At 37.1% G+C, this 26,765-nt stretch overlaps 1 protein-coding gene across 3 annotated transcripts in view; it reads right to left on the bottom strand.

The window, feature by feature from the left end:
- The window catches only part of Girdin (protein girdin), a 576,472-nt gene that overhangs the window by 175,536 nt on the left and 374,171 nt on the right, over positions 1-26,765 (bottom strand). For all 3 annotated transcript variants that reach the window (XM_090411135.1, XM_090411137.1, XM_090411136.1), the window contains exons 20-21: positions 25,556-25,669; positions 17,939-18,017 (exon numbers count right to left, since the gene is read on the bottom strand). In XM_090411135.1, coding sequence (XP_090267261.1) covers positions 17,939-18,017; positions 25,556-25,669 — 193 coding nt within the window. The remainder of the gene's footprint in view (positions 1-17,938; positions 18,018-25,555; positions 25,670-26,765) is intronic.

Here is a 26,765-nt window from a genome sequence, read left to right as displayed (position 1 = left end):
CTCCTCCGCCTATCAACCAATTTTTGCAACCCACAAATCCTCAACCTGTTCTCATAAGGTTCATTCCACAGACCTGCAATCATCTTGGTCACTCGCCTCTGGATCCTCTCTACCTCCTCCCGATCAAGAAGAAACCTAGGTGACCAAATCTGAGCACAGTAGTCGAGATGGGGTCTTATCAAGGCTTGATACAGAGGAACAATAACCTGCTTGTTAACGTATTCTTCAGCAACCAAGTGATTTGATGAGCTGATTTGGCCACTTTTGCAATGTGTCCCCTAAATTTCAATTCCTTATCCACCAACACTCCTAAATCTCGTGCCTCATCAATTTCCTGGAGCACTGTTCCACCAATGCAGTAAACTGCCGCCAATCTTTTCACCCCAAAATGCATAACCTTACATTTTGCCACATTAAATTGACATCCATTCTCCTTAGCCCAGACCTCCAATCTATCCAAATCATCCTGCAAATTTTGATGTCATCTGCATTCACTATTGCCCTACCCAACTTGGCATCATCCGCAAACAAATGAACTGTTCCTCTCAGATCCTTTCCTATATCATTTATGAACAAATTAAACAGCAGTGGTCCAAGAACAGATCCTTGCGGCACACCACTAGTCACAGGCAGTCTTGTGGACTCTACTCTTGAATAAACCACTCTCTGATATCTCTCCGTCAACCACCCTCCTATCCATCTCACCAACCCTATGTCCATCCCCATATGCTGCAATTTACTGATTAGAATTCCATGTGGTATCCTGTCAAAGGCCTTAGCAAGGTCCAGTAGAATCACTGTAAACCCATTACCCTTATCCAGTTCAGCCGTCATTGTGTAATAATACGTGAGCAAGTTACTGAGGCATGACCTACCCTTCACAAAACCAAGCTGTCCCCGATACAGTATCCCATTTTCTTCTATCCAATCTTGTATTTTCCTCTTGACTATTTTCTCTAAGACCTTGATAATGATTCCTGTTATGCTGATTGGCCTGTAATTTTCACCAACAGCCTTGGAACCACCTTTGTGCAGCGGAACTATTTTCCCCTCTTTCCACACCCTTGGGACTGACCCAGTCCTGAGGCTCAAATTAAACAAAATGGTCAAGGGCACTGACAATTCTTTAGCCGCTTCACGTACGACACGAGCTGGTATACCATCCAATCCCACAGATGTATTGACATTGAGGTTCTGTAATATAACTGTAGCATATCGAATAACTTCTCTCTTGGCACTTTGTCATATGCCTTTTCCAGATCTACAAAACTTAAATACAGATGTTTGTTATATTCCCATGCTTTTTCAACTATTTGTCGTAAAGTGAAGATCTGATCCTGACAGCCTCTATTTGGTCTGAATCCATCTTGTTCTTCACCAAGCTTATCTTCCACAATTCTTCTCAACCATTTCTCAAGTATACTTGCATAGATCTTGCCAGGAACACTCAGTAAAGAGATACCTCTGTAATTCTCACATTCATTTTTATTTCCCTTTTTATATATGGGTACTATGAGAGCTCGACTCCAATCATCGGGAATTCATCCCTATGTCCAGGCTTTCTGAACTATGCAGTGCAGCCACTGTAAGACTCTTATACCACCATACTTCAGCATTTCTGGTTGAATATCATCTACTCCAGCTGCCTTTCCACATTTCCAGCGTTTGATGGCTTTTTCTACTTCAAGTATGGATATGTATTCCTGACTGTATGCCTGTTGAGTGTTTTTTACCACTGTGCTATCACTGTTTGTTTCATTTAGCAATTTTTCGAAGTAATTACTCCATACTTCAAGGGTATCTTTTTCTCCCATTTTCATTTCACCTTTATCATCTCTAACTCCTTTTACAGCAATCTTTCGTCCATTTCTAAGCTTCTTCAACAACCTCCAGAATATTTTGCCACGTTCTTGATATTTATTTTTTATGTTCTTGCCAAAGTCCTCCCATGACTTTTGTTTAGCTAGTTTTACACAGTGTTTAGCTTTCTTACATTTGTCTCTGTATTCTCTAAGAGCACAAGCTGACTTATTTGCCAGGAAGAACTTTTGATATGCTTTCTTCTTTTCCTTCATTGCCTGTTTAACTTCCTGTGCCCGCCATGGAGTTCTGATTTTTCTATCCTTGCAGACAACCTCACCACATGCCTCTCTGGCTGAATCAATCAAGATTTTCTTTCAAGGCTTGCCACTGAATCTACACGGTTTGGTTCCTGTTCTCAAACTCTTTCATTTTTTCTTCAATAATCTTTGTGTATTTTGGTCTACAGTTCACATCTGAGAGCTGCTCAACTTCTATTCGCTTTAAAACTTTCTTACATGTTATTCTTTTCAATATGAAATTCAATTTCATCCTGCTCAAGACTAAATAGTGATCACTTCCAATTTCAAATCCTCTGTACACCTGGTGTCCTGCACCAGGGAGAAAACATCACTATCAACAATAACATAGTCAATGAGACTTTTCTTATTTCCTTGCCTCTTCTCTCCATGTGAATTTGTGCACATTTTTATGTTGGAACATGGTGTTATTAATAACCAGTCCATGTCCTGAGCAGAAATCCAACAGGTATTTGCCATTATTATTAACTTTGCTCTTTTCTTCAAATTTTCCCAAAATATTTTTGTATGTTTGACAATCATTTCCTACTCTGCTATTTAGATCCCCCAACAAGGACCAACTTTTCCTTTTTCATTGTTTCAGCTGCTTTCTCTAAATCCTCAAAAAATTCCTCCACTTCTACCTTAGTAGAATCTTCTGTGGGACCATAGGCACAAATCAGTCTCATTGTCCAGTTCCCCATTCTGATATTTGCCCACATCACTCTACTTGAGACTGCCTGCCATTCAAGATTAGCCTCGTATTTAGTGTTGAATACAATGGCTACTCCTTTTCCTTGGTTGTCATTGCTTGAATTTATCATTATGCAGTAAAAGAAAAATATGAAAGTGTAAGAATAACTTTAGTGAGCGCAGACGTACCCTCCTTGTATCAGAAGCAGATGAGATTGTTCAAGTAATGAGTGCTCACTTTGTAAGATGTATCAACTAGGTGTATGCATTAGGGTGCAGTGTTGCCATTACACTAGACAAAGAGATATATCGAAGTGCATGAGCATGGTGTTCAAGAGGTGTTGCATAACCTGGATATTAATTCAGCAATAGGGCCAGACAGGACAGGCACTTCGCAAAAAAACCAGCATGGATTTACTAAAAGGAGGTCATGTTTTGGCAATTCACTCATAGTTTATAATAATGTTACAGATGAGTTGGATAAAAGGAATGGATACAAACACTAGGATACTGGTAGACTTTGCTAAGGCATTTGATAGGATACCACATGAAAGGCTGTTGCATAAACAGAATATTGAATTGGAATATAAACTATTAATTTGGATTAAGTTAATATCTTGGGGAGTCTCAAGCACCCAAATTTGTTGAAGTATCAAAAATTTTTCAGAAGTGAGACAGAAAAACTTTCCAAACTTCAACAAATTTGGTACATGAAACTGCACCAAATCTGGAAGCAGACATTTTAAGATCATCAGCCCAATGTACAAGACAACCCGATTTGACCCACTAGGAGCACCGTTTAGGACTCTAGGCTCAACTTTTGTTGCCTTTATTCAGCTTCATTTGCTCAGTGTTAGTGCCTGGGTGCACATATTATTGTTTTTGTGATACTTGATGATGGCAATGTAACATTGCCGAAATATAAGAAGGTATTAATTAAAGTTTTATAATTAATATTCTAATATATGTTGTCATTTCCTGAAAAATTAAAAGCTATGTGTAACCAACATATAAGCTTATCTACAAGTATTAACTTGGATAAGTGGGTGGGTTGGTGGTTGATGAATAGGTATCAGAAAGTTGTATATGGTTGGTGTGAATTTACCAGATATAAGTTGACCAGTGGTGTTCCTCAGAGATCAGTCCTTGGACCATAGCTGTTTAATCTATATAATAATTATATTGGGAAGAACCTGACAGAAAATGTTGAATTGTTTACTGATGATGCAAAAATAGACAGGGCAATCAGGGATGCTGCTGATATATATATAATTTACAGAATGAATTGAATAACCTATGCATTTTGACATAAGATTTCTAATGGCTTATTATATTGGTGGGATTATGTTACAAGAAATTCATGAGGCTAGGGAGCTTGGAGTTGTGATGGATAAAAAACTGAAGTTCAAGGGTCACATTGCAAAAACTGCATACGTGACTCAGAAGATGATTAAATATCCCCAAACAACTGAATATCCCCTTGCAATCCACTGACAATGTCATTGATATAAAGGTTAAACAATATAGGTCCTAGTACTGAGCCCTGTGGAAACCCAATTGTGACCCTCTGCCTCCTTGAAACTGCTCCACCATACACAACTCTCTGATACCTATCAGATAGCCAATCCTGCATCCAGTTGACCAATCTGACATCTAGACCCATGTGCTGCAACTTAAATATCAGCTTATCATGCGGCATCCTGTCAAATGCCTTCGCTAAGTCTAAGAAAATTGCAGTATATGCCTTTCCCTCATCTAATGTTCTTATAAAAGGCTAGCATATTGCTAAAACAAGAGCGCCCTTTAACAAATCCACGTTGACTCTCATAGATAACATTACTCTCATCTGCCCAATGCTGTATATGGTCCCTCACTACTTTCTCCAAGATCTTATCAACTACCGATGACACACAAACTGGCCTATAATTAGACACTTCCAGTCTGTTACCACCCTTATGCAATGGCACTATCTTACCTTCCTTCCATTCCCTGGGCACCTTTCCCACAGCCAGACTTTCATTGAAAAGCCAGGTTAAAGGCACTGTCAGTTCCCTAGCACATTCTCTCAAAACTCTTGGTGAAATACCATCCAGTCTCAAAGCTTTACTGACATCCAGAGTACTCAATATCTGAAACACACTCTTGTTCTGTACCTCTAAACCTCGAACCTGCCCTATCCCTCTAGCATTAAAACTGACTCCTCTAGGATGACATACTCCAATAAAGTGTTCATTGAACAATTCCACTATGTCCTCTGCATCAGTCACTCTATTCCCATTTTTATCCCACAATATCATTCTTCCACAGTCATTTCTCCTCTTACTGGCCACATAGCTAAAAAATTACCTAGGATTTTCTTTGGATCTTAGGGCCAATCTCCTCTCATATTCCAGTTTCGCTTTCCTTACCACACTAGTCACTCTTCTGGCCTGTGTCTTATATTCTTCATGCATCTTCTCTTCACTTGTCTCCTTATATCTCTTCCATAGCCTCTTTTTTGCATGCAATTCCTGTTTAATATTGTTTGTCATCCACTTTACTCCAAATTGTGTCCTCTTCTTCACTCGTGGTATACAACTTACCATTGCTGCTAACAAATATTCTTTCACAATTTCCCACGCACTAATGATATCCCGGCCTTCAAATTCCTCCCTCCATGAAACTTCCTAAAGTTGACGTCTAAGACTATTATAATTCCACATAAGTTCCTGTCTCTTTGATACTTCTGCATGTCTATTCATTTTCCAAGTCAAAACCATATGGTCACTCTCTCCAACTGGTGGGAGAGATGTCATCTCAGTTATTATCAACTCTTCTGATGCTATAACCAAATCCAAAACTCTTGAACCTCTTGTTCCCTCTGTTACATGTTGCCTAAGATATTTGTCCCTCAAGAATTCTAGAAATTCCATTCCGCTATTGCTGCACGCATCTTCCTCTCTCCAATTTATACTACTGTAGTTAAAATCTCCCATAACAATCATTCTTCTTGCACTTGACAAACTTAACTGTCTAAACATCTCCTGGTCCCCATCCTCTGTGCTCCTGGGTGTGTAGCAACACCCCACTAAATATCCTGTCTTGCCCACCTCTACCTCACACCATATGCTCTCAAAATCATTTGTCTCACTGCCTTCCAAAGCCTCCACTCTTAGAGGACATAGGAGTCACTTATCATAAGCAGTACCTCACCACCACGCTTTCCCCTCGTATCCTGCCGAAAAATGCTGTACCCAGCGACTTCTATCCCTGTTATTATATCCTCTTCTGTCAACCACGTCTCAGTGATCCCAATAATTTTTGGCCAGGCTGATGCTATCTGCACCACCAATTCCTCTTATTCTGGATACTCCTGGCATTGGTATAAAGCATATAAATGCCATTGTTTCTACACCCAGCATTATTCCCTCTAGACTCCACTGGGCTCAGTGTTAACTGATGTCGTCTCCCTTCTCCCAAGTATCCATTCCCAAAAGAGGCCACCCCTGCTATCATCCTCCCTGGGACACACCGACTCGTTCAGAACAGCAATCTCTCCAGATTCCTACATCCTTCCTCATTCAAATGTAAGCGGTCTCTCGCATACAATTCCTCTCTTTCCTCAAATGCACTCCAAGCATCCACATATACCAGTCCTCTCTTGTTACACATTCTAGCTATTATGTCATTCAATATTACTGCTCTTCTGCTCAGCTCGTCATTATCATACCTGGGCAGCACGCACACTATTTTTCCTCTCTCTCTCTGTCTTCTTCTGTACAGCCTCAAGCAAAAATCTCATATCTCTCGCTACCCAACTTACATTACCATGCAAGTCATTTGTTTCTACCATCACAATCATCTCATGCACCCTTTCACCTCTCTTAACTGCCATAGCCACCCTTTCTATTGTTCCTCCTGGCACACATTCCTCATGCATCCTATCTTGAACACCACAGATCATTGAGTCGTCATACATTATACCTCTTACCATTCCCTCTCTCCTATTGTTTCCATGCTCTCCTCTTCTTTCATTCCCATAGGTCTCTCTCATTCCCTCTCCTCTACTGCTATTCTCTCTTCTAGCATTCCCATACCTCTCTCTCCTACTACTGTTTCCATTCTCTCCTCTTCTAGCACTCCCATACAACTCTTTCATTCCGTCTCTCCTACTGTTTCACAAATTGAATTTCATATTGAAAAGAATAACATGTAAGAAAGTTTTAAAACAAATAAAAGTTGAGCAACTCTCAGATGTGAAAGAGTTTTAGAACAGGAACCAAACCTTGGAGATTCAGTGGCAAGCCTTGAAGAAAACCCTGATTGATTCAGCCAGAGAGGCATGTGGTGAGGTTGTCTGCAAGGATAGAAAAACCAGAACTCCATGGTGGAAACAGGAAGTTAAAGAGACAGTGAAGGAAAAGAAGAAAGCATATCAAAAGTTCCTGGCAAATAAGTCAGCTTTTGCTCTTAGAGAATACAGAGACAAATGTAAGAAAGCGAAACACTGTGTAAAATTAGAAAGTCATGGGAGGACGTTGGGAAGAACATAGAAAACAAATATCAAGAAGGTGGTAAGATATTTTGAAGGTTGTTGAAGCTTAGAAATGGAGGAAAGAGTGCTGTAAAAGGAGTTAGAGATGATAAAAGTGACATGAAAACAGGAGAAAAAGATATACTTGAGGTATGGAGTAATTACTTTGAAAAACTGCTAAAAGAAACAAGCAGTGATAATAGCCCAGTGGTAAAAAACACTGACCATGCATGCAGTCAGGAATACATATCCATACTTGAAGTAGAAAAACCATCCAAGGCTTGAAATGTGGAAAGGAAGCAGGAGTAGATGATATTCGACCAGAAATGCTGAAGTATGGTAGTATAAAAGTCATACAGTTGCTGCACTGCATAGTTCAGAAAGCCTGGACAGAGGGACGAATTCCCAATAATTGGAGTAGAGCTCTAATAGTACCCATACATAAAAAGGGAAATAAAAATGAATGTGAGAATTACAGAGGTATTTCCCCTACTGAATGTTCCTGGCAAGATCTATGCAAGTATACTTGAGAAACGGTTGAGAAGAATTGTAGAAGAAAAGCTTGATGAAGAACAAGTTGGATTCAGGCCAAACAGAGGATGTCAGGATCAGATCTTCACTTTACGACAAATAGTTGAGAAAGCATGGGAATATAACAAAGATCTGTATTTAAGTTTTGTAGATCTGGAAAAGGCATATGACAAAGTGCCAAGAGAGAAGCTATTCAATATGCTACAGTTATATGGTGTCAGTGGGGCATTATATCAAGCACTTAGTCTTTATTTGAGTTGCAAGTCAGCAGTTAGAATTGAAGAAAGTACAGGAAGGTGGTTTAATGTTAAATCTGGTGTGAGACAAGGATGCATATTATCCCCTCTGTTATTCATTATCTATATGGATCACATTATGAAGGAAAGTGGTATTAAACATGATATCAGAATTGGAGATGTTTTTGCTTTATGCAGATGATGCTTCTAAATAAATCTGCTACAAGTTTGCAAGATTCTCTGACTAAATTTAATAACTGTTGTAATAGATATGGTATGAAGGTCAGCAATAAAAAGACAAAGACGATGAAAATAGGCAGAATCGTTGAAAATGTCAACTGCACTGTGAACGGAGAACCTGTGGAACAAGTAAAACATTTCAGCTACTTAGGCACGATTTTTAGTGAAGATGGTAAATTAAATATGGAAATAGATAACAGAATCAACAAAGCTGGTATGGTAGGCAGTCAATTGAATAAATTCATATGGAATAAGAGAGAAATTAGTCAGAACACTAAATTAGCTGTATACAAGACAGTGTTCAAACCAGTTTTAACTTATGGATCCGAGAGCTGGGTCAGAAGTAAAACCCTTGACCAAAGACTAGAGACCGCAGATATGAGAGTCCTGAGAAAGATTAAAGGCGTGAACAGATGGCATCAATGACGATATTATATTAAAAACGAGGATATTAGGAAAGAACTTGACATTGTCGTCATCCAGGAATGCATTAGCAGAGCTAATCTCAGGTGGTATGGTCATTTAAATGGAATGGGCAAGGAAAGATTAGCAAAACAAGTGTTCTCTGACAGGTTGGCAGGAAAATGACTCAGAGGAAGACCAAGATATAGGTGGATTGATGCAGTACAAAGTGCCTTAGATGATAGAAACATAAGATGTGATAATATTGGAGTCTTGACAAGTAACAGACTGATTTGGAGAAAAATTGTAGATAGTAAGTTAGTAATGAAGTAAATTTTTCATTAAGTACTATCATATCCTGTATACACCCCTTGAGGGTACATGTCAGGAATTTGATGATGATGATGATATTGGACAATACCCCTGGCTACCTAGAACCCCATGAGTTCAACACCGAAAGTGTTGAAGTGGTCAACTTACTCCTAAACAAAACATCTCTAATTCAGCCTCAAAACCAGGAGTTCATAAGGACTTTTAAGGTTCATTACATGCGGTATCCTATGGAAAGGATTGTCAACACTATGGAAGAGAACACCAATAGAGAGAGAACACCATTCAAGATGCCATCGCTATTATAGAAAAAGCCATGAAAGTCAAGTGCAAAATAATAAATTGAATGACTTCGCAGGATTTATGGCAGAGCCAACCGAGGAAATCATGAAAGAGATGGGGAGCAAAGGGTTTCAAGATATGAATCTTGAAGAAATTCAAGAGCTAATAGACACTACACCAGAGGAATTAACAGAAGACGACTTCATGGAGATGAGTGTTCCAAACCAGCCAGACAATGAGGAAGAAGACATAGAAGTGCCGCCAGAAAACAAATTGACATTAGACAATCTCGCAGAAGGGTTTCAATTATTCAAGACTGCTTTTGACTTCAATTACAACATGGACCCGTCTATGATACGGGCTCTAAAACTAAAGGAAATGATGGAAGAAGGATTATACCATATAGAAACATTTTTAGAGAAACGAAAAAGCAAAAAAAAGTCAGACAGAAATTATGATGCATTTCCATAAAGTTACACCAAGTGTGCCTGCCTGCCTCTCCTGCCACCCCTGAGGCAGCAAGAACAACCCCTCCTCTTCCTACTCAGACCATTCAACATGAAGACGATGAGGATGAAGACATATATGATGATCTACTTCCACTTAATGAATGGTAAATAATTATAATGCTGTACAGTTAATAAACTTATCTGTTTTGTTTGTGTGTGTGAGTATCTTCATGTGAAAATCTAATAACTGTACAGCAAGAACTGTATGAGATGTCTCTGTGTCATCATCACCTAAGTATTCGTCACGTAGAACATTGTGTGTAAGACTTGTATGGAAGTGCCTGACCTTACATAGGCATAAGGTGAGTGATATTAACACAAAATGAATGTGTTTTTTTCTTACTATTTTATAACTTTGCTTTCAAAGAGTACATTAGGATAGTATGCCTCTCTCTCTCTCTCTTGTAATTGGAGAAACTGTATATCAGTATATTATCAAAGGTAAATGATTTTTTTAAAAAAATGTAACGTTTCCAATACTGTATTATGAATATGACTGTGATAACTGCATGCCACAAAAAATTTATAACGACTCATTCATTAGTGTATGGGCTAAGCTACCGTGAAGCAATCGTAATGATTACACTTGGCTAAAACAACCATACTGCTGCTTCTCCACAATCAATGCATGAATTGTTATTTATACCTGTAAATAAATATGAATTTCTTTTTCACATTATCTTTTCATTTTTGATGTGTACTGTTAGTAATACATATAACATCTACAGTGTTTTGTATCAGATAAGACAATATTGATGTAGGTACTGATAGACGATTCATCTTGTAAACATACAACGTAAACTTATGGTACTGATAAACACAGTACGGTACAGTGCTGTAAATGTATTTTCTCTCTCTTATGATTTTCTTAAATTATTATTTTTCTCTAGCTTACTTTATTGTAAGAATGCAGTGTATAAATACATATAACATACAAAATATTTGTGTTAATCGACTGTTTGTATTATTGGTATTCCAGTCAACAGTAGGCTATTAGTAGTTAAGTTTTTGGAGAGTGAAAAGTTATACACAGATTTTTTGAACAATACAGGGGGGGGTCGGTGTCCCTAACCCTCCCTGCATTGTTCAAGAGTTAACTGTACTACAATTAATAGTATAAATGTAATATTATACAGAATAATATAACAACCTATACATAAGTTTAAGTCAGAAGTTAGAAATGAAGAATGTAGAAGATATATAGTGTGATATAAAATCATTAAGTATTGACAGGCAAGTTTTTCTTCCTCCTTGTTCAGTCCTTCTAATGCCATACTCTGGAACAGCCTCCTCCCCCACATTCTTCCCAAGGAATATGATGAACCAGTTTACCAAGCAGGATTTCCAATTGGCAGTTAGAGTTCAAGGAGGTACAGAAAGATGGTTTGAGGTAAACTCACATGTGCGACAAGGGTGCACATTATCTCCACTGTTATTCATTATCTATATGGATCACATTATGAAGGAAAGTGGTATTAAATCTGATATTAAAGTCAGTGATGTTAATCTTAGTTCTTTACTTTTTGCAGATGATGTTATACTTCTGAATAAATCCAATACAGGTGTGAACAATTCCCTGACTAAACTGAGTAACTATTGTAATAAATTTGGTATGAAAATCAGCAATAAAAAGAGACAAACAATGAAAATAGGCAGAAATTGAAAACATCAACTGCACATCCTGAATGGAGAACCTATAGAACAAGTGAAACATTTCAGCTATTTAGGCACAATATTTATCTGAAGATAGTAGATTAACTATGGAAATATACAACAGAATTAGTAAAACTGGTATGGTAGAAAGGCAGCTGAATAAATTTATATGGAATTTCTTTCTTATTCCATATAAATTTATTCAGCTGCCTTTTTTTTAGTCATTATTTATTAATGCGTAAGAAATAAAAACGCCTGATCAAAAACTAGAGACCTCTGATATGAGAGTTCTGAAAAAGATTAGTGGAATGGCATCAATAACAGTATCACATTAAAAATGAGGATATTAGGAAAGAACTCACTATTGTAAGCATTCAGGAATGTGGAAGTAGAGCTAATCTCAGGTGGGGTTACTTAAACAGAATGGTAGAAGAAAGATGAGCAAAACAAGTGTTCTTGGCTAGGTTGGCAAGAAAAAAAAACCAAAGAAAGACCAAGGTCTAGATGGATTGATGCAGTAAAAAAGCACCTTAAAAGACAGAAATATAAGATCTGATAATATTGGAGTCTTGACAGATAAGAGATTAATTTGGAGGAAAATTACTGATTGGAAGTTAGTAGTGGTGTAACTTTTTCATATAGTACTATCATAATTATCCTGTACATCTGCTAAGGGTATGTATCAGGAATTTGATGATAATGATAAATTCACCTCTTTATTTCACGCAGAAGATGCTATAATTCATAAATAAGTCCAATATCATTCTTCAGAACTCCAACCTGATTAACTGCCGTAACTATTATTATTATGGGCAACTCCAGGGAGTCAACAGACTCATCGAGGGAGGCCCTAACATCATGTCAAGAACAACTATTCGACATTCACACAGTATCTATCATACCTCGCCTTGAACTGATTCACAGTCATGGCACCCACAACAGACTCTGGCAGCTTATTCCATTCATTCACCACTCTCCAAGTAAAAAACCTAGCTCTAACACCATTGCTAACCACATTCTTGCCCAGCTTCCATGTATGGCCCCTAATCCTCCCACCACCAGTCCTATTCTCAAAAATATCTTCTGAATTAATCTTATAGAAACTCTTCAGTAATTTGAATGTCTCAATCATATCACCTCTTTTCTGCCTATCAACCAATTTCTGTAACCCACAAATCTTCAACCTGTTCTCATAAGGTTAATTCCACAGACCTGCTATTACTTGGTCACTCGTCTCTGGATCCTCTCCATCTCCTCCCGATCAAGAAGAAACTCAGGCATCCATATCTGGGCATAGTAGTCTAGATGAGGTCTTATCAAGACTCGATACAGAGGAACAACAACCTGTTTGTCTCTGCTTGTTAAAGTATTTTTCAGCAACCAAGTGATTTGATGAGCTGATTTAGCCACTTTTGCAATGTGCCCCCTAAACTTCAACTCCTTATCCACCAACACTCTGAAATCCATGGCCTCATCAATCTCCTGGAGTACGGTTCCACCAATGTGATATATTGTTACTAATCTTTTCAAAATGCATAACTTTACACTTTGCCATATTAAACTGACATCCATTTTTCCTAGCCCAGTCCTCCAAACTATCCAAATCATCTTGCAAAATTTTGACATCCTGTGCACTCACTATTGCTCTACCCAACTTTGCATCATTAGCAAACAAGTCAACACTTCCTCTCAGATCCTTTCCTATATCACTAATGAACAAATTGAAAAGTAGTGGTCCAAGAACAGAACCCTGCTGCACACCACTAGTCACAGGCCATCTTTTGGACTCTACTCCTGAATAAACCACTCTCTGATATCTCTCCATCAACCACGCTCATATCCATCTCACCAACCCTATATCTATCCCCATATGCTGCAGTTTACTGATTAGAATGACATGTGGTATCCTGTCAAAGGCCTTAGCAAGGTTCAGTAGAATCACTGTAAACCCATTATCCATATTCAGTTCAGCCGTCACTGTTATAAAACGTGAGCAAGTTACTGAGACATGATCTACATTTCATAAAACTATGTTGTCCCCCATACAGTATCCCATTTTCATCTATCCAATCCTGTATTTTTCTCTCGACTAATTTCTCCAAGACCGACAACGATTCCTGATATGCTAATCGGTCGGTAATTTACAACAGCAGTCTTGGAACATCCTTTATGCAGTGGAACTATTTTCCCCTCTTTCCACCCCCTCGGAATAATCCAGACCCAAAACTCAAATTAAACAAAATGGTCAAGGGTACTGACAATTCTTTAGCCGCTTCACGTACAACACAAACTGGTATACCATCCAATCCCACAGAAGTATTGACATTGAGGTTTTGTAATAGACTATTCACCTCCACTTCATTCACCACAATTCCCATATAATCTATTAGTTCATTCATTCCTGCAATGTCACCACCTGGGTGATATACTCTTGCGAAGTGCTCACTCAGTAATTCCACTATATCAACTGATTCAGTTACCTCCCTACCATCGGCATTCTTATAAATCATTCTGCCATATACATTTTTTCTTTTACTTGCAACATATCGAAAAAACTGTTTGGGATTCTCTTTAGCCTGTATGGCTGATGTTCTTTCATAATCCGTTTTTGCTTTTCTTACCACACTCGTTAACCTTCTGGCCTACGCTTTATACCATTCATGTGCCTGCTGGTCACCTTTCTCCTTAAATTCCCTCCACAGTTGTTTCTTTTTTTTTTTTTTTTTGCAGCTCAAGCTTAATGGTGTTATTCATCCATTTAACCCCAACTTGATATATTATTCAGACTCTAGGTATACAGTCAGCCATTGCCTCATGCAAACACTTCTTAACTGCCTCCCATGCACTATCAACATCTAGTCCTTGCAGTTTTACATGACATGGCACTGAACCAATCAAACTCCTAAGCTTGTCAATACTTACCAGCCTGATAATTCCACATGTTCCCTGTCTTAATTGTAAATTCCACACCTTTAGCCACCTCCCAAGTCAAGACCCTATGATCACTCTCACCAATTTGTGGCAACGTGGTCATATTCGTTACAGTCAAATTCTCAGATGCAATTACTAGGTCAAGCACTCTCTGACCCCTAGTATTTTCCTTTACATGCTGTTGCAGATAGTTATCCCTTAATAACTGCATAAAATCCAATTCCTTCCTCTCGTGTGTCCTCTCCTCCTTCCAATCAATGTTACCATAGTTGAAATCTCCCATAATAATTACCCTCCTTCCACTCATTTCTTCTATTTGCTTATGCATACTATCTCCACCATCTATTCCATCACCTGGTCTATAGCAGCACCCAATTGCATATTTTGTTCTGCTAGATTCTATCTCACACCAAACAGCCTCAAATGTGCTCTTTTTTCTATCCTGCAGTTCAACTTCTATTCTCCTTGGCTGTAGCTCATCGGCTATCATCAATAACATTCCTCCCCCATTTTATTCTCCCTGTCACTCCTGAACACACCATACCCCTCACATTCAATCCCACTAGCTATATCATCTTCTGTGAGCGATGTTTCACTAATAACCTGTGGCCTGGAAGTGCCAACGAAGGCCAAAAATTCTTCCTTCTTGTTCCTAATACTTCTGGCATTAGTATACATGAATTCCAGAAGCCCATTTGTCCTATCCCTATTTTGATGCCTTATACTAACTATCCCATTCTGATTTGTTGTCCTTCACATATTACACATATTCATACACTCAACTGTCTCCCGAAAGTCTGCATATCTACTCCCCCCCCCCTTAATAACTCTAGTTTCTCTGATTCTGCACATTTACTTCTGCTACATTCGACACCTTTTCAAGTCTCCGTACACCAAATCCATTCAAATGTAAACTATCCATCTTATATAAATCCTTTCGCCCATCAAACTCACTCCACACATCCACAAATTCTACACCAATCCTCCTGCATAATTCACTCATAATGTCATTAGCAATTATGGCCCTCCTTCTATACTCTTCACTGTCATACCATGGCAACAGATTCACCATCCTAACTCTCTCACTCTTCTCTTTTGCTACCTCAAGCAATTCCTTCAAATCATCTCTCATAGCCATTTTGTCTCCTTTCAAATCATTCGTACCTGCTACTACTATCAATTCTTTCACCCGTTGCTTTTGCATTCTAATTGACTCGCTTACATCCTTAACGTTCGCACCAGGTTGGTATGATTTTGTTAAACTCCCAACTATCACACCTCTTACTAAAGAATCTCCGTACAACACTCGCTCTTTCATTTTGTTTACACTCACTATCATACTCTTATTTTTCCTATCATACTTTTGTCGTTTATTAGTCGGTACGCTCGGTAAACATTTTTGCCAACGCTTCAGCTGCAGATTTGCCCTGTGTATCGCTCCGCATAACCATGCGATCTCACTCTTGCATCAGTCTCATCATTTTTATTTTCCGTTAATTCATTCGTTCGTTCTGTATGTTTACCTTCATTCTCACTTTTGACGCCACTCTCACAGCTATCTGGTATTACCTCACGAATATCACTCGCATTCATACCTCGCATATCACTATTTTCCACATTCTCACTTTCAACAATGATATCACCCTCACGACCTGAAACACTCTTTAAATCCTCACATTCTGTACACTATTCTGTTAAGAAGATCAGTGATTTCAAAAAACAAGAACATGAAAAACATCAACTGTTGAATTCTTGATACTACAAAGTCAAGTAAAACCTTTCATTATTTAGGCATAAAAATCACAAATAAAAAATAGAAAAGATAACAGGACAAGGATTTTTATTTTATTTTAATAATAAGTATGACTCCCATATAGCCTTTTAAGGAATGTAAAGAACTGACAGGGCTTCGCATCTTATCCAATCCTTACATCCTCACTGTGCACCCCATAAGCAGATATCTACCTAAACAAATAAGATGAGCCAGCAATGTGTGATTTAGCCAATCAAATTGTATTCATTAATGATGGTATAAAATTATGAAGTGTTGAGCAAACAGGCATTGCTGATTAAATGAAGTCCCTGCTGTTTTCATCAGGGAACCAGAGTGAACAGTAAAAAAAGTCAGCTACTGAAACAAGCTCAAACTCAACATCACCAGAACTACAAATAGTTATAATCAATGCAATTGAATGGAAAATAGCAGATTACCAAAATTACTGTACAGGTATGAAATAAATGAGGGGGAGGAGCGAAGGAAGGAAGAACTGAAAGACCAAGGAAGTGATTGCATGAGACAGGAATAGGCCCACTGGCCTTAAATCCATGATAGGAAGATTAGTGCAAGAAAAAGTTGAACTGACAGAAGAATTACAGATGTATGATGTCACCATAATTGGTGTTACCAAAACAAAGATGACAAAAAATAGAGGTGAGATTTTTCTAAATAATGACTACAAGATGTTATATTCACACAGTAATGATCAGGAAATAGAAGGAGTAGCTATAGAATTCAACACTAAACACAATGATAATAATCTTCATGAATAGAAAGCAATTTCATATAGTTTGATGTGGACAAACATCAAAATGAGGAAAAGTGCAATGAGATTAATTTATGTATATGGTCCCACAGAAAGTTACACTAAAGAAAAAGTAGAGGAATTCAAACTCACAGTCTGCTGTGAGTTTGAATTCCTCTACTTCTTCCATTGCTTAGAACAGTACTAAATGTTCTATTTAGTACTGTTTTTGCTTGGGATCAGATAATCTGTGCAGCTTTGGAGACAAAATGCAGTTTCAGAGAGGGATTCCCAACAATTTTGATGCTCTATTAATCAAGGTGGTGGTCTTACACAGGACAACGAAAATCATCTATCACTTAACATACTGGATATAATCTAAATGTGCTTTTTAAACAAATGGCTGTCGATGCTCATGTTTGTCCACTAGAATGACTATCTATACAAAGAATATGGTCCCAGAAAAGAAGTTTAATTTATCCTTTACAGAAGATAAGAATTCTGGATTGAGTAAAATGCATACTTGGAGGTACATTTCCTTAGTACTTAGCTCTCAGTACCTTATGGAACTGAGAACCAAATTTGATAAACATTTAATAGAAAAATTTTAGGATTGCAAAATACCAGCCTATCTAATGTTTGATGCTTGTTATGAATAATAAAAACAGAACACATTAAATATAAAATTATACACAACTTTAAAGAGTAGGAAATCAAAAAAACAATAAGACAAAATAAAGACAAAGTTTTCTGAGCGTGACTTTCATTCCCCAACTCTTAAAATATCAAAAGAAGGATGGGGATTGGGGGGGGGGAGAAAGTAACTTGCCCTCCTTTTCAAAATTATAATATAATAAAGATAATTATAATAAATAATATACTCAGTAAATAAGATGAAGAAAATATCCATTGTATTTTTTAAAAATAAATATTTATTTCATTAAGCATTAATAATAATAAAATTGATCAGAATTTCAGCTCTAGAATTAACACTTACCTTCTTTTCTAAATCTAAAATATCTCCTTTCAAATCCTGAATTTCCTTTTTTAAAGCAGTTAAGCAAATATTACCATTCCTGAAATAGCAAATTAAAATTACTGAAGAACTTGATCAAAAATTTTAAATGGTCTAAAAGTTCTATGCTACAATACTTGTGAACCAGGGAAGAGTTTAAATTTCCAATATTAACAGGATATTTCTGATATAATGAGAGTTTAGTTTGTTACATTCCTTGTATTAGTAAAGATTCTCTTAATTACCATAACAAAAAAATTGTTATGGTAACTCAATCCCACAATTCAACTTTTATTATTATTATTATTCAATGTGTCTATCTACAAAAGGTTGTACAACCTATAGAACATCAGTGTACAGTGGATAGGCTAAGGAAGAAATGATGAAACATACGGCAAGCAGTCATTACCATTTTTTTACTGAAAATGTTTATCATATCATTTCATCTGTTCTTATATACAACACATAAAATATCCAGCAGTCTATAACATTCTTTCTTGTTCTGTGTTGAAATTCATAATTTGAATTTCATGCTGAAATGTTTCAAGTCTTTAATTATAATGTTTCATCACATATGGCTGAACAAAGTTGATCAACTAACAAGACTCATCTCAAAAACGATTGTTGAGTAGATATACACTCTTGCATTTTGCTGAATGGTTTGAGAATTTACAATCTTTATGAATTCACGGAGAGCTGCAAATTGCTATAAACAAGAAAATCTAAGAAAAACTTTCCCTATGATGAGTTTTTTCTTCTATAGGAACAATCCTAAAACTTCACACATGAACAATTTCGATACTTTCTTGACTGAGTGCTTAAACAGCTTCTTCTTCTTCTGTTAAGGTTACAGATAATGATGCTAATATAGTCGACTCATTATACACTGCTGGAGACCTTAAAAATTTCTTCTGTTACTGATGTTTAATTTTTTTTTTTTTAAATTTCTTATCTGCTTTAGCTTGGAGATCTTAATGATGAGGAATGTCCACAGCTCGGGATTTAAAATTTCACACAGTTCTTCATGCAGAGCAGTGAAAACTATATTACTTGCAAGCTTCTTTTTACCAACAATGGCACCAAATTATTATTATTAATGCATCTCCAGTCAATTCCCTCAACAAGTCTAAGAACTTGTTAAGGGAATACTCATTTAAATTATCATATTTAAATATCTATTTTTTCTCTTTGAATGTTTTTATTAAAGAAGCACCCCATATCTAATGGTAGCCCATTCTGCACACCACAAGAAGAATCCAGACCTCATATGCTCAACACCCACTGGGCAGTCTAGGGATGACTCAGCGTTCTCACTTACCATCCATAAGCTTCAAAATGTCACTTATGTCAATATTATAAGATTCCCTCTTATTAACCTATATGTCTCCTCACCATCTATTCCTCAAACTTTGAAGACCATATTCCCTCAATCAGTACTCACATATACTATTCCACAGACAAATTATCTTGGTTACTCATTGCTGAATCTTTTCAACAGTCTCTTCAACTTGTAGAAACTTATCGTAGCTTTGCAAAATTCTGAGATTATAACAAGCTCAGGAGACAGCTTTGAGCTATAGCATGAAATGAGGAGTTGAGCAGAAAGGATATAAATGCTGTTTAGGAACTGAAAAAGAAATCATTATCAACATATGAATTTTTTCTAAGGACAAATGGCTGAATAGGGTAGGTGTAAAACAGAGGAATTTCATCCAGATTTCTTGTTAATGGTATTAACAAGAAATCTGGAAGAAGAAGGCACTTTGGAGGCAGCACAAGATGAATAATGGTAATAATCAGTTGCACAAAGAGCATGAAAAGGAGAGCAAAAGTGCAGTATGAGCAGAAATTAGCAAATTAGGCCAAGAAAAACCCTTGGGAGTTTTTTGATAAATGGCAAGTAAAGGATTGGTGATGCACAATATATAGCCTCTTGGTCAAAACAGGCTATACTGCTAACCTGGGGAACACTGCTGCAAAAGTATATTTTACTTAGTTGGAAGAAATGCTGACTAGATATCCTTCATCACTTGACGAAAAGCCACCACTTTACTTATTATAGACATGAAGTGGCTGAAGCTACAGTTGGTCACTAAAGCAAGGGTTCCAGTTCCTATCCCTGCACTCTCTTCCTACAAGCAGTGAGACAATACCCTCAATAACATGCCAATCGTACTGAAGAGGGCCTGGGCCTGGACAATGTCCTAACTGAGGGTATAGTAGTAAAATGGTTCTGCAAGCCAGCTTCTGGTTAGTGCACAGGACTGAACTGGTTAGTAACAGCTCCATAGGCATCTTGATCAGCTAGTGTCAAATTCTGCAGCCACTTATTTTGCCAGTTTGTAACTGGAGAGAGAACAAGTACAGCGGCTGTAAGGGAAATTGCTTAAGTCACATATGAACAGGAGACTGGGTTCCCTCTGAATGGGTGGTATGTTTGCAAGTCTGTCACCTCTCACTGCATGCACCATTTCCTTTTTATCTCTTCCTCACCATATACATTGGATCACAACCCAAACAAATATCACTTTACTAAGAATCACAAAAATTCTCCCAAGAAAAATAGTTTAAAAAAAAAAAAATCAACTTTAATTCTTACCCCACCCCCCATAAAAAAAGAAAAGTTTCCACATCCACTTCACAACATCCATGGCCTAAACAGCAATATAAACAATGTGCACCACCACCACCACCACAGTCATCTAAACCAAACTTGAGATTGCTAACTGGGGTTCTTATTAGAACCCGAATTGGCAACCTCAAGAACTACTGTCCACCTCAGCTGCCCAAATTACACATTACATAGTTCTTTCTATCATCACAAGGGCAGCACTTGCATTCATCAGAACTGACACATCATGTCAGAGATTGCAAAATCTTGACCCCCCCCCATTTCATTTGCTTTGGCTCAAAATTTCCCTACCAAACCAACCTGCCTTTTTCGTATGCACTATCACTCTCCAAACTCCATTAACCACTGTAACTTCTTCAGCCATGTCTCTCTAAAGCTCAATTTTTACAGTTGAAATACCATAATAGTTAGGCCTTCAATGCCCACCACAACTCAAACTGGCTTCCCTTCTCCAGTCCCACTGATCAATTAGGCACAGATGCTGATATGTTTGATATTAGCAATGACCTAACACATTTCACCAATCTCACTACCAGAATACCTAACTACCCCCCCCCCTTCCAATTTACCACAACATATGATCTCTTCCAAAACAAGCTCCCATTCCATGGATGCTAGTACTCCACTTGGTAACTCAGATCACAATCCCATACGTCTCTTTTGCCATAGAACAACGTTCACCTACAGTTGTCAGTCTAGTGTCCTTTAGCAGTTATATTCTTCCTTCCCATGCTCCAAATACTGATTCATTTCTCCTAATCCAAACACCTGCTCAGACCAAATAACTGAAATCATCTTCACAGAAATGAAGACCTTCATATCTAATTCCAGAACCAATTCACAGCCACCATTCAGATTGCTGTTCTCAAAAACAGTGTGCTAATACACTAAAAGAAAAAACCTCTGCATACAATAAATGACAAGACCAAAACTCCAGCTGTCACTCCATCTATACAGAAGCTCATAACAACTGTAAAAGAATCATTATCAAACCCAAATCAGATTTTGAATGGGCTAAATGCTGCAAATATGCCTCTTGCCCAAATGGCAGTTGCTTTTTTTTAGTCCCTGCAACTTTTGCCCATTCAGGTTTCCACACTCTCACATCCAGATGATACTGTAGTCACCTTTCCTAAAGACAAGGTCAACTTATTGGCATTACTAATCTCTTCCAATTCCTGCACTGATGACCTGGGCAAAGTTACTTCCAGTCCACCAAGACTACTCTCTATATCACCTATAGTTTTCTGCCAGAATGAAATCCAAAGAATCCTTAATAATTTGAACACACACACACAAGGCATCTGGTCCTGATGGTATCCCACATACTGTGTTAAAATTTGTGCCCCATATCGAACATTATCCTCTATAGTGTTTTCAATCTATGCTGTTGACATCTACCCTAAAACATGGAAACTGGCTCAAATCCAGCCCATCCTAAAGAAAGGTGATAAGAGTTAGCCAAAAAACCACCAGCCAATTTCCCTCATTTCTGTTCTGTCTAATTATGGAGAAAATCATCAACAATTAACTCTGGTACCACCTAGAGACCTATCAACCAATCAGCAACCAGCAGACAGATTCTGCAACTCACGAGCTACAGCTGATTATCTGGCTTTCACCACCCATCTCTGGATTTAAGCCATGGAAAAATTTGGGGAACTGATATGGTTGCCCTTGACAATTCAAAGAAATTTGATTGGATTTGGCATAGGGACTGTCATCTTATGGTTTGTCTTCCACACTCTGCAACTTTCTCACTGGTCGCTTACTATGTGTCATGGTGGACTGTTTCCTCTCCTGAGATTTCCCCATGAATTCAGGAGTACCCCAAGGGTCTGTTCTTTCGCCCACTCTCTTCCTCTTGTATATAATATATGATAACGAAGATTATACTAAAACATCCAAATCTCAACAATAATAACAAATTATTAATTCTGAGAACCTAGGGGTCCCATTTGCAACCTATATAGCATCCAGGGGTGAGGGTATACTGGATTATGTCATGGTATGGGAAGGATATTGACAGTGCATGGGAAGTGGTTAAAAAATACTTAAATGATGCAATATCAGAATGTGTCCTGAGTAGAAGTGAAATGGATGTGTAATCTAATTATACAAGAGATTCATAAGAAAAAAGATGATGTGGAAGGAATATCATGTGCATAATGTTGATGTCATTTATGAAAATTATAAGCAGCAGGCCAGAAGAGTCACAGGTGTTGTGCGAAAAGCCTAAGTCTGAGTATGAAAAGAAAATGGCTCTGCAAGTTAAAAGACAATCAAAAGAATTCTATCATTATGCTGCAAGTAAAAGAAAGAATGAATTTGAAAGAATAATTCTACTAAATGCAGATGGTAATGGCTGACTGATGCAGAAGTGATTGTTCGACTAATGAGCAGACATTTTGCTAAAAGTTATCAACCTGATATATGCAACATTGAACTCACTGCTACCTCTTCACCACACGAGGAAACTCATGTGGATAAGGAGGAAGTACTAGAGCTGTTACACAAACGGAACAAGAATTCTGTAAAAGGAATTGAGGAGATATCAGCATGGATGCTAAAAGAATGTTCAACTGCAATGGCTATTCCTTTGACCAGGATATATATAATTTGAGTCTCAGAATAGGGAAGATTCTGCAGGAGTGGAAAGAATGTATAGTAATCCCATTGCACAAGGGTGGTGCAAAGACCAATGTATCCAACTATCGACCAATTAGTATCTCAGAAGTGATGAAGATTTTGGAAAGGTTGGTTAGAGCTCACTTTTAGAAACAGGTTGGCAAAAAATCTCTACTTTGCAACGAACAGCATGGGTTACTAAGTAAGGGAAGATCATGTTTTAGCAACGTGCTCATATTCTATAATAATGTTACCAGTGAATTAGACAAGGGGGATGGATACACCATGATATGTTTGGATTTTGCTAAGGCTTTCGATAAAATACAGCATGGAATAGTGTTGCATGAATTGGAGAATAAGGGATTGGATTCTAAACTACTAGCTTGGATAAGAGGATGGCTGACTGACAGATATCAAAAAGTAGTATATGGGGGATGTGAATCTGCAAGATTCGAGGTAAACAGTAGTGTGCCTCAAGTCCTTGGTCCATTGTTATTCAATTTGTACATTAATGAGATTGGGAAGGATTTGACATATGACAATTTGCTGATGATGCAAAGATAGGTGGGATAATCAGAAGTGCTGCTGCTATGTTGCCGAATGATTTGAACAGGCTAGAATTGTGGGCATGTGAAAATAGCTGTCATTTGATTGTTAATAAATGTAACATCATTCACTTTGGTGTGATTTAATATCCAATGTTGTATTATATTGGTGGGATTATGCTTGAGGAAACTGATGAGGCTAGGAATTTTGGAGTTTTAGTAGATAGGAAGTTGAAGTTCAAGGGTCACATAGCAAAAATTGTAAATACAACTCAGAGAATAATGGCAATGCTGAAACAAACCTTGACATGTAAAGATAAGGACGTCATTTTGCCTCTTTACAAGGCCTTGATAAGACCAATAGTCCACTTAGACCATTGAGTGAAGGTCTGGTCTCCTGATTTCCGTGGTGATTCTGATACAGTGGGAAGAGTGCAAAGGAAAGTGTCAAAATGATATCAGGATTGTGGAATACAGATTATGATTATGAAGAAAGATGGAGAATTTCTAGGCTGCAGACACTAGCAAACAGGAGAATGAGGGTGATATGATTGAGACTTACAAACTTCTGAAAGGCTTATACAGGATTTCAGCTTATGGAATATTTCTTTTTATGGAGGGTGGGGAAAGGATGTGAGGGTATCCATGGAAGTTGAGAATGGATGCTGTCAAGATGGGGATTAGGGCTAGATTTTTCTATTAGAGTAGTGCATGATTGGAATAAATCGCCATTGGATGTTGTGTGGGCATAGCATTCAAGAACAGGAATGACAGCTGAGGCGAATAGTATGGCCTTCCCTGATGAGTTCCTGACTTCCTAGAGGTTTCTCTCAATAATGATAATTTTTATAAAATTTAATTTATTCTATTTAATTCAAGAATCTACTTTAGCAGTTCTTAAAAATCAAGATTATGTAGGTTGTATACTGAACATTATAGCACACAGCTCTTCAAGTCACATCTAATTACAATGTATTAAAATTAACTTGAGATCATTAACTGATGTCACTTTTTTTTTTTTTAATCACTTCTGGATCCCTCTCCCTTCTGTCAAGAAGCATATTCCCTTCTTCCATGTTATACAACTAACATGAATGATAATCAGCACCTGAAATATCCACACCTAGGCTACATGTTTTTTTTTTTCATTCAAAATTTCCAAATCTATTTCTATTATTTGTAACTTCAAGAATTATAATTATCGAATATAATGTAATTGAATTATTTTCAGGCACAACAGGTCAATATTTTTCAAATCTTTAAGATTTTTGCTTCTAATCTGAAAAATTTTAAATGTAAAAATTGCCTTAATTTCATAATATGACATTATTTAAGATATACCCTCTCACCACTTTCCTGTCATTCTTTCTTCAATTCCTACTCATTCTAAGAGGGCATCACTATTTAAGAATAATCTATTACACAGGTCTGAATATCTTCAACTTTAAACTATATGCAAACTTATAAGGTGCCAAAAGTATTACATCTACGGCAAACAGAAAGAACCTAGAAACAGCAAGTGACTTGAAAATATTAATGTTTTAAATTATTAACAAGAGTTAATTGCTGCACACAATAAACAAAAACTCAGTTAAATTTAGTCAAACAGCAGGAAGGTATTTACAACTAGATATACTCAACATTGGGAATTCAAAACAAACCTGCTTTTGAAAAATGAAGAAAAAAGAATTTTATAAAACAGTACACTTTTATTTATTTTGTTTGAAATGAAAAACTTACTCATTTTTACAAAATATTATGCAATAAAGATTAAAGTATTAAATGAATTTTTACTTGAAAGGGGAATTTTCACCATTCTCCAGTTTCTCATGAATTTCAGAACACTTTTTCTCCTCTGACTTCAGCAGAGCTTTAGATTCTGATTTAAAATCAGATTTAACATCATGCCTATGAAAAAAAAAAATTTTGGTCATGATAAGAAAGGATGCTGTTTTTGCATCCATGAAGTCCAAAAATAAGGTTAACAAATATATTTTATTCAAAACCTCTATTCTTTCTTGATTTTTAATACAAACTTGAACAATTCTACATATCTGACCTTGGCTGGCAAGTCTGCAAAACCTTTTTCAATTTGTTTTATTAATGTTTTATAGGCTTTAAAACCTTTCGCAAGTGAGATAAAAATAATCATTGAATTCTTCAGAGGTAACCACAAAGTGCATACAGGATATCATGATAGTATTAGATGACTAAGACATTACTATAGCTCCAAATCAACTATTTTCTTCCAGATTAATCTGTTATTTGTTAAAACTTCAGTATTGTCGGGATCATAGTCCTTATACTGCCTCCTAGCATCAAACATCAGTTGATGCTAGGAGGCAGTATAGGGACTATGATCCGACTAGGAGGCAGTGTTAAATTGTGAATGAAGAATTTTATGATTTATTAATACTTCATTCATGATTTAACATATATTGTATTTCCTGAGCTAAGTTTGCTCCTATGTAAATTGTGACTTAAACACTTACTGTTAAATTTTTATTGAAATAATAATCGTAATTTTTTTAGTTATTTATTCTGTGTAAATTCTTTATATACCTTGTAAATATATCCTAAATGAACTGTGATATATGTTTTATTATTATTGTAAGTGAAAGTAAATTTAAGCAATTCTGCTAATGAGATTTGATTGGTCACTGTCAAAGAAACGGAGTTATTTTTAGGTAGCGCGTGATTAGAGTGCGAGTACTGTATACAAAGGGGAGAAACGAGTTGTTATGAGCTGAACTGGTCAGAACCGGATTTTGGCGGGAAAGAGGAGAACGCAGTTAATTCGAAAAGGAAAGTAAGATATAGAGGGAAGCCATAGAGAGAGCATAGAGTGCGGTAGCGAGTGGCAATTTATATATACTGTAAATCAACTAGGAAGGATTGGGAATTAATAGGCATTTTGATTTATTTCTATGGGAGTCTGATACTACGATAAATTCCAAATGTTTAGTGGAAGAATAGTGCAGAACTGAAGTTGATACATAGAAGA

The sequence above is a fragment of the Typopeltis vanoorti genome, chromosome 21 (assembly GCF_054136105.1).
Source record: "Typopeltis vanoorti isolate ZY-2024b chromosome 21, IOZ_Tvanoo_1.0, whole genome shotgun sequence".
Lineage (NCBI taxonomy): Eukaryota > Metazoa > Arthropoda > Arachnida > Uropygi > Thelyphonidae > Typopeltis > Typopeltis vanoorti.
Note: the sequence above shows the minus strand (reverse complement) of the source record. Positions and strands in the feature narration are given on the sequence as shown.